Genomic DNA, 8,859 nt, shown 5'->3' with positions numbered 1-8,859 from the left:
ATTTCATCACATCATTGCTTTATGCTGAGATTCATGATTCCTCATCCAGTATATTTGCTCTCCTTCCTAGCTTAGTGTCACCTGCACAATTGGTAACCCTTTCTTCTTAAGTCTTATCCTTGTTGCTAAATATCTTGATGAGATTAGGACCAAATCTAGAATCTTGTGGCACTCAGTCACTAGCTTCTAGGTTTAGTTACATACAAATTATGCACGGGCGGAACTGTGCAATAATGTGGCCCCACCTTTTTCACCTTTATCCACTGAACTTGATGAAAGACGTTTTCAGTGGGAGGAATCAGCATATGCTATGTTTAGGCCAGGTGTGGGGGCTCACGCCTGTAATCCCAGCACTTTGGGAGGCCGAGGCAGGAGGATCACCTGAGCTCAGAAGTTCGACACCAGTCTGGCCAACATGGTGAAACCCTGACTCTACTAAAAATACAAAAATTAGCCGGCCATGGTGGCACGCGCCTGTGATCCCAGCTACTCAGAAGGCTGAGGCAGGAGAATTGCTCGAACCCAGGAGGTGGAGGTTGAAGTGAGCTGAGATTGTGCCACCGCACTCCAGCCTGGACGACAGAGCAAGACTCCATCTCAAAAACAAAACAAAACAAAAAAAGATATGCTATGTCTGAATTTCTTTGATCCATCTGTCTAATAATGATCTCAAGAGAAATTGAGATCAGCTTGGACTGCCTTATTTTATTGAATCCCTGCGGGTTGTTGGTGCTTGGTCATGGTCATTTTCTTTTCTAAATATTCACAGAATATTTGATAAACCACTTTAGATTTCTACTGTGGGTTAATATCACGCTTACTAGCCTGTTGTTTTCAGAATCTATCTTGTTTTTCTTTTTTAAAAAATTGAGATGCCTGTCCGCATTTGATATAATTTGGATATTTGTCCCCTCCAAATCTTATGTAGAAATTTGATCTCCCATGTTGGAGGTGGAGCTGGGTGGGAGGTGTTTAGATAATGGGTTGGATCCCTCATGAATGGCCATGACGACACCATGCTTCTTGTACAGCCTGCATAACCATAAGACAAATCAATTTATTTTCTTTAAAAATTACCCAGCCTCAGGTATTCCATTATAGCAACACAATGGGACTAAGACACCATCCTCTATCATTCTCCCTAGTTTCTCAAAGATTCCCACCTGATTTGCAGTCACGTCATTAAGTTGTGTCAGATTCCTGAAATGTAATTTATTTAGGCCAGAATACTTGAGCTCATATAAAAGGAACCGTTTAGGTGTCTCCTTACCTGTCTTGAACTTCATTTTCCTGTTAACTTTTTGTCTATTAGTTTTCAAGTTCAAGACCTTTCTTCTTGATACAAAAGAGCAAAGCAAAATTAAGAGTTGAGCATATTTGGCCAGGCGCAGTGGCTCACACCTGTAATCCCAGCACTTTGGGAGGCTGAGGCAGGCAGATCACGAGGTCAGGAGATCAAGACCATGGTGAAACCTCGTCTCTACTAAAAATACAAAAAACTAGCCGGGCGTGGTGGCGGGCTTCTGTAGTCCCAGCTGCTCTGAAGGCTAAGGCAGGAGAATGGTGTGAGCCCGGGAGGCAGAGCTTGCAGTGAGCCAAGATTGTGCCACTGCACTCCAGCCTCGGCGACAGAGCGAGACTTTGTCAAAAAAAAAAAAAAAAAAGAGTTGGGCATATTTGGGCCAGGCACGGTGGCTCATGCGTGTAATCCCAGCAGTTTGGGAGGCCGAGGAGGGCAGGTGATGAAACTCCGTCTCTACTAAAAATACAAAAAAATTAGCTGGGTGTGGTGGCGCGCACCTGTAATCCCAGCTGCTCAGGAGGCTGAGGCAGGAGAATCGCATGAACCCGGAGGCAGAGGTTGCAGTGAGCCCAGACTGTGCCACTGTCGCCTGGGCGACAGAGCGAGATTCCATCTCAAGAAAAAAAAAAAAAAAAGTTGGGCATGTTTGCCTTCTGTCATCGCCTCAAGCAGTGGGCACATCTTTTTTCTTTTTCTTGGTCTAAAAACTGAAAATTGACTAAAACAAATAAAAAAGGAAAAATAGAACAAGGGCTTATTTTATATTCTCTGGCATTTTCCTTAGCTTTGTGTATGCCACTCTTTTGTATTTACCCATCCGTATCTCTTCTTCCATTATGTAGACTTACTAAAAACAAAACAAAACAAACAAAAAAAGAAACCACACTGAACATCTGAATTCACCAACAGCTCACTTTGGTGCCACATGGTTCTGCTCCATTACCAGACCATTTGTAATTGCAGAGTCAGAATGTAATTTTAACCACCACGTCCATAATTTATTCTTGTCTCAACATTTTACAATCTGAGTGTATATAGCATTCATTTCTGAGTATCTTATGAATTATGGGTAAATTCTCACTTTCTCCCAAGATGCATGATGAAATGATGACATAATGGTATTGGCCCAATCACGGAGCTCTTATCCCCTCAATCTGTCTCAGCATGTTTTTGGAATGAAACCCCTAAATTAAGTAGATTCAATATACATGGCATTTATTATTATTATTATTTTCTCTGAGACAGAGTCTCGCTCTGTCACCCAGGCTGGAGTGCAGTGGCGTGATCTCGGCTCACTGCAAGCTCCGCCTCCCAGGTTCACACCATTTTCCTGCCTCAGCCTCCCAAGTAGCTGGGACTACAGGCGCCCGCCACCACGCCCGGCTAATTTTTGCATTTTTAGTAGAGACGGGCTTTCACCGTGTTAGCCAGGATGGCCTCGATCTCCTGACCTTATGATCCACCCGTCTCGGCCTCCCAAAGTGCTGGGATTACAGGCATGATTACAGGCATCCACCGTGCCCGGCCTATACGTGGCATTTATAATGTGCAAACTGCTGTGCTAGACGCTGAGGAAGACTAACCCAGAAACTAACCAGCTGCGTCATTTGATCACAAGAAGGGGATTTAAATTGAAGTAAAAGTGATCATATGTGAAGAGCTAAATAGGAATCTGCTCTTCAAGGCAATAATGGACAAGGTGATGTATGAAACAGGTTTCTCACTCTATGTCCTAGGGTGCTGCTTCGTTTTCACAGGCCATCTTTAGGGACTGGCTTCTGTCTTGTGTCCTTGAGTGACCTACTGCCTGGTTGCTCCCCATCTCTGCAGGCGCTGCCTCCATTCCAGGAGCCACCACTCCAGCCCCAGATGAAAGATGGAAGGAAATGTAGTGCATGTATTTCTTGCTTCTCCTGGCTTCCTCAGATTTCAGCACCGACTCCTTCCCTTTCCACCTGTGATTAGACATCTTGGTGGCTGGGGAGGAGGCCTTTGCAGGGCAACCTGCTGTTCATATGCCCCCAATATGTCCATGCAGGGCACAGACTGTGCATGGCTCAGGTAGAGTGTTCGCCATCCTTGCTTTGCTGGAATGTGCCTAGTTTTTAATTTCTATTTCTGGCTTGCTGTGTAGTCTTTTTTTTTTTTTTTTTTTTTTTTTTTTTTTTTTTTTTTAGACAGAGTCTCCTTCTGTCCCAGGCTAGAGGGCAGTGGTGCAATCTCGGCTCACTGCAACCTCCGCCTCCCAGGGTTCAAGCGATTCTCCTGCCTCAGCCTTCCGAGTAGCTAGGATTACAGGCATGCACTATCATGCCCGGCTAATTTTTGTATTTGTAGTAGAGACAGGGTTTCACCATGTTGGCCAGGCTGGTCTCAAACTCGTGACCTCAGGTGATCCGCCTGTCTCGGCTTCCCAAAGTGCTGGGATTACAGACGTGAGCCACTGTGCCCGGCCTGCTCTGTAGTCTTGTTGGGAAAATCCCACTGTCTCCTATAAGGAGGGAGTCCAAGTACTGGAAAAGAAGAGGGAGAACAGATCAGTTCACAAGGACCAAGGGTCAATATAGCAGTGGTCAGTCATTTTAGGTGAAAATCCCTTCCCCCACATTAATAACTTCAGTAGTGACCCTGATGATTACCTGAAAGGAGGTGTGTTTGTATGTGCATGCGCTGGTTTCTTATGAACAAAAGCTTTTCAAATTTTCTTTTTCTTTCTTTTTTTTTTGCTTTTATTTTTTTGAGAGAGTCTCACTCTGTCACCCAGGCTGGAGTGCAGTGGCACTATCTTGGCTCACTGCAAGCTCCTCCTCCCAAGTTCATACCATTCTCCTATCTCAGCCTCCCGAGTAGCTGGGACTACAGGCACCCACCACCACGCCCAGCCAATCTTTTGTATTTTTCGTAGAGATGGGGTTTCACTGTGTTAGCCAGCATAGTCTCCATCTCCTGACCTGGTGATCCACCCGCCTTGGCTTCCCAAAGTGCTAGGATTACAAGCGTGAGCCACCGCGCCCAGCCGAGCTTTTTAAAATTCAACTTCCAACAAGTGTAATAACCACATGATGGGAAGGGAACAGATGAAACACCACACTCCCTAATGATACTAATAATACTTGTTAGCTCCTCACATGGGGTAAAAGTCTACTCATTTGACCTTGAGAGCCACCTATGAGCTACGTGGGACTGTGGTCTCTATTCTGTGGAAGAGGAGCAGGCTGAGACTAGCAAGTGAATTATCCAGGGGTATGAAGCTGCTCCGTGGCAGAGCCCAGTTCATTCCTCGCCCTCCTACTGTGAAACCTGTGTGCTTTCCTGAGTCCCTGCTTGCTGGCCAGGCCAGGTGGCAGTGGGGGAAGGCAGAGGGGCTGGGCTGGAGCCAGCAGAGGCTCAGGTCCTCTAGTGCAGTGTCAGGGGTGACATCAGAGCCGGATGGGTGTGACACATTTGTCCTCTATCCAGCCCAGCAGCGGCTGCACCTTCCAAGCTTCTCTGTACTATGTGGGAAGGCAGGAAAAGCAAGTGGAGATGTAGGGTTGTGCGCTGAAGCGGTTTCATCAGGATCACAAATAAAACAGGGCAGAAAGGAAAGGTAAGGGACTGGCATGAAGCCTCCAGGCTGCTCGTAGCCTGAATACTCGAGAGGTCTCAGATGTCCTTCTCATCCTGTAGCCTTCCTCAGAGAAGTGCTCTCCCCCACTGGACTCCTGTGAATCAGTCTGATGAGGCCTATTTGCCCACCTGCCTCTTTGAGTACCACTGGCACCATGTCCCTGCATTGGCCTATCCCATCTGGCCCATCTGTCCTGCCCTGTGCCAAGGCCCCATTTTTTTTTTTTTTCTTTTTTGCGACAGAGTCTCACTCTGTCGTCCAGGCTGGAGTACAGTGGCGCATCTCTGCTCACTGCAAGCTCTGCCTCCCGGGTTCATGCCATTCTCCTCCCTCAGCCTCCTGATTAGCTGGGACTACAGGCGCCTGCCACCATGCCCGGCTAATTTTTTGTATTTGTTTTTTTAGTACAGATGGGGTTTCACCAGGTTAGCCAGGATGGTCTCAATCTCCTGACCTCGTGATCCACCCGCCTTGGCCTCCCAAAGTGCTGGGATTACAGGCGTGAGCCACCACACCCAGCCTAAGGCCACATTTTTAACTGTAACATCAGATCCCAAATGGCTTCAACTTCCCCCCAAAGTCGGGTGTATGGACCAATCTCTAAAAGGTGCAGACCAGCAGGAGGCAGGGAGGAAGGGAGTGAGGTGCTGCCCTCTCGCACTCACTCACTCTGGAGCCCTCCTTGTCCCTCTATTCTCAGGAGGCGGCCCCTTGTCATCTTCTCAAAGAAGCTGTTTAGAAAAGGAGGTGCCGAGGGGGCAACAACAGACTATGGTCCACAGGTGTTTGAGGAGAACCGTGTGTGTGCAGTGTTGAGGGAGAGGGGATGGAAATGAACCTCGACTAATGTCTGAAACCTAGTCTCTCTCTCACTCCCAAGTTTGTGGCCCTGAAATATGAAATAAAGACTAAGTTGGGTGATTAAAACTGCTTCCTTGGTCGGGGCGGTGGCTCACGCCTGTAATCCCAGCACTTTGGGAGGCCGAGGCGGGCAGATCACTTGAGGTCAGGAGTTTAAGACCAGCCTGGCCAACATGGCAAAATGTCGTCTCTACTAAAAATATAAAAATTAGCTGGGCATGGTGGCATATGCCTGTAATCTCAGCTACTAGGGAGGCTGAGGCAAGAGAAGCACTTTAACCCGGGAAGCAGAGGTTGCAGTGAGCCGAGATCACACCACTGTCCTCCAGCCTGGGGGTAGACCTAGACTCTGACTCCAAAAAAAAAAAAAAAAAAGGCTTCCTTGAGGAATGTCAGCCTCATAGATTAAAATCCAAATTTATTTAAATCTTTAAAAACGGCCAGGCGCGGTGGCTCAAGCCTGTAATCCCAGCACTTTGGGAGGCTGAGATGGGCGGATCACGAGGTCAGGAAATTGAGACCATCCTGGCTAACCTGGTGAAACCCGGTCTCTACTAAAAAATGTAAAAAACTAGCAGGGCGAGGTGGCAGGCACCTGTAGTCCCAGCTACTCGGGAGGCTGAGGCAGGAGAATGGCATAAACCCAGGAGGCGGAGCTTGCAGTGAGCTGAGATCTGGCCACTGCACTCCAGCCTGGGGCGAGAGAGTGAGACTCTGTCTCAAAAAAAAAAAAAAAATTTTTTTAAACAAGCTATTTATAATGTGTCAATTATAAATAAACAAGTTAATTAAGAAAAAAAAAAGAGCTACTTTTAGCTTGCAGCACTTCTTAGGGTAATGTGCCCACCTTACAGATCCAAAGAGTCTGCTTCGGGCGTCCCTTCTCTTTGCCACCCTCCTTTGTCTGGCCTTCCCGATTAATTAAATATTAATCTACTCACATCTTTTCTCCAGATTCCTCTTCAGACAGAAGAGGTTGAGCTGTGAGAACTGATCTCATTCTTAACCTGATTCCTATTCCTCCCATTCTGACCCTAGTATGTGACTACCATCGCCAACCAAATCCCAGCGATGGATTCCATTACCTTTCTCTGGTTATGCCTGGTCTTCCAACATGGGCATTAGAAAGCAAACAATATTGCAAACCTTTTGGTTTTATCTAGGGTAATAATGCTTTAGTAACAGTAACAATAACAACAACAACTGATCTCGGATATTTAATGCAATCCTAGAAGGTAGTTATCATTTTTATTACCCGCCTTTATCTTCTCCATCCTCATAACTATGATGGAGACACTGAGGCTCAGAGAGGACAGGTTGCTTGCTAAGACCATATAGCTCCTAAGTACCAGAGTCAATGTTTGAACCTAGTCTTGCCTGAAATAGGAGAATTATCTCAGCATGACTTTGAAACTCTTTCTGTCAGTTGCCCAATATGTTTTGCCTGGGCACTTTGACAATGGTGAGATTTCTGGTTAGTATTCTGAAGCAGTTAAATAACTTAAATTTATATTAAACATTTCTGGTTTTACTTTGATGATGACTTAAGAAAATGAATATAAACATATTTAGTATCATTGGGATAGCCACCTTGTAACTGAACAGATATAAACATAAGAAGTTTGCATCTTATTTTATATTCATGAATATTCAGAAGCCATATATAACAGTAATTAAAGCACAATACCAGTAATAGTCCACATATTACTTAAATTTGGCTAGCAGTATTCTTGTTGTCCTAGAAATGAGATGACCAGCTCTTTCAGAATATACAGCAACTGCCTCCACATAAAGCAGTACCAGGTTTAGGAGATTTACGGTAAAGCCATGTTTCCAAGGAGGTCTGTACAAAAAGCCAGACTTCTACCGGCAGTTTCTGAGAGAGAGACGCTTTCCATCCATGGCAGCCATTTACTTTTGCTCTGGGAGACGTCTGTAATTGAAAAGGCACAACTGGGGTATTTATTCATTTCTCCTGTTCCTCTAGTGTTCGGTGGTGTTGCCGCTGCAAGTGGGCAGGGCTAAAATGAGCTGGTTATCTCAGGATCATGGAAAACCTGGAATCAACGCTCAAGAATGCCCCCTATTTTCATTGTGAGAAGGGAACCGATTCCATCCCTCTATGCCAGAAGTGTGAGACGTGTGTCTTAGCCTGGAAGATCTTCTCTACCAAAGAGTGGTTCTGCAGGATCAGTGACATATCACAGAGGAGGTTTCTAGTTAGCATTCTGAAGCAGTTAAATAGCTTGTATTTGTTACACTATTTCCAGAATATCCTTCAGACCACACAGGGAAAGGATTTCATCTATAACAGGTCCCGGATCGACCTGAGCAAGAAAGAGCGGAAAGTTGTGAAGTCCTTCTTGAACCAAATGTTGGATAAAACAGTAGAACAGAAGATGAAGGAGATCTTGTACTGGTTTGGGAACAGCACCCACTGGACCAAGGCGAATTATACTCTCTTACTGCTGCAGATGTGCAACCCCAAATTACTGCTCACTGCTGCCAATGTGATCAGAGTCCTGTTTCTGAGAGAGCAGAACAATATCTCAGGTAAACAAGGCCACAGGCAAAGACCAGAGGGCCCCCAAAAACCGGAAGGCAAGACTTCAGAAATCTGTAGGGAACTGCAGTTGTAGACAACATAGGTAGACAGAGATTGCACAGAATGCAGCATAGGTTTTTTTGAACTGACACCTTGTCCTGACACCCGATCCTGTTTACCAAAGGAGAAATGACTGAATGTAACTTCCTTCTTGAAAATGATCAATGCAGGAGGAAGTACACAACTTTTAACTGACAAGCATTTATCATGGATTTCTGCATCTCATAGGCCCAGAAATGGCTGGCCCCTGCCTCTGACCCCTTAATGCTGGTGCCATTCCTGCTTTAGGGATTGGACTGGGCTTGAGAGGGTTGTAAAGGGGAAGCTATTGTTTTGCTTTTCAGCTACGCTGCACAGAAACCAGACCAAGAAGTCAAAACTTATGGCTTTTTTTTTTTTTCATTCACTCTACCATGCTCCTTGCTTATCCATGAAATCAAACCTTAAAGTAGAGTTTCTCCAAGGCTGGAGATAGCTTAA

At 45.6% G+C, this 8,859-nt stretch overlaps 1 protein-coding gene across 3 annotated transcripts in view; it reads left to right on the top strand.

The window, feature by feature from the left end:
• Nucleotides 1–4,207: 4,207 nt before the first annotated feature.
• FBXW10B (F-box and WD repeat domain containing 10B) overlaps nucleotides 4,208–8,859 on the top strand; it is a 45,624-nt gene continuing 40,972 nt past the window's right edge. Inside the window, exon 1 of one of the 3 annotated variants that reach the window (XM_015118634.3) lies at nucleotides 4,208–8,327. In XM_015118634.3, the coding sequence (XP_014974120.3) occupies nucleotides 7,823–8,327 (505 nt within the window). In that variant the 5' untranslated portion in view covers nucleotides 4,208–7,822. The remainder of the gene's footprint in view (nucleotides 8,328–8,859) is intronic. The other 2 variants (XM_015118633.3, XM_077970391.1) reach the window with 2 other exon arrangements.

Source organism: Macaca mulatta, chromosome 16, assembly GCF_049350105.2.
Source record: "Macaca mulatta isolate MMU2019108-1 chromosome 16, T2T-MMU8v2.0, whole genome shotgun sequence".
Lineage (NCBI taxonomy): Eukaryota > Metazoa > Chordata > Mammalia > Primates > Cercopithecidae > Macaca > Macaca mulatta.
This window is presented reverse-complemented; position numbering and strand designations above follow the sequence as displayed.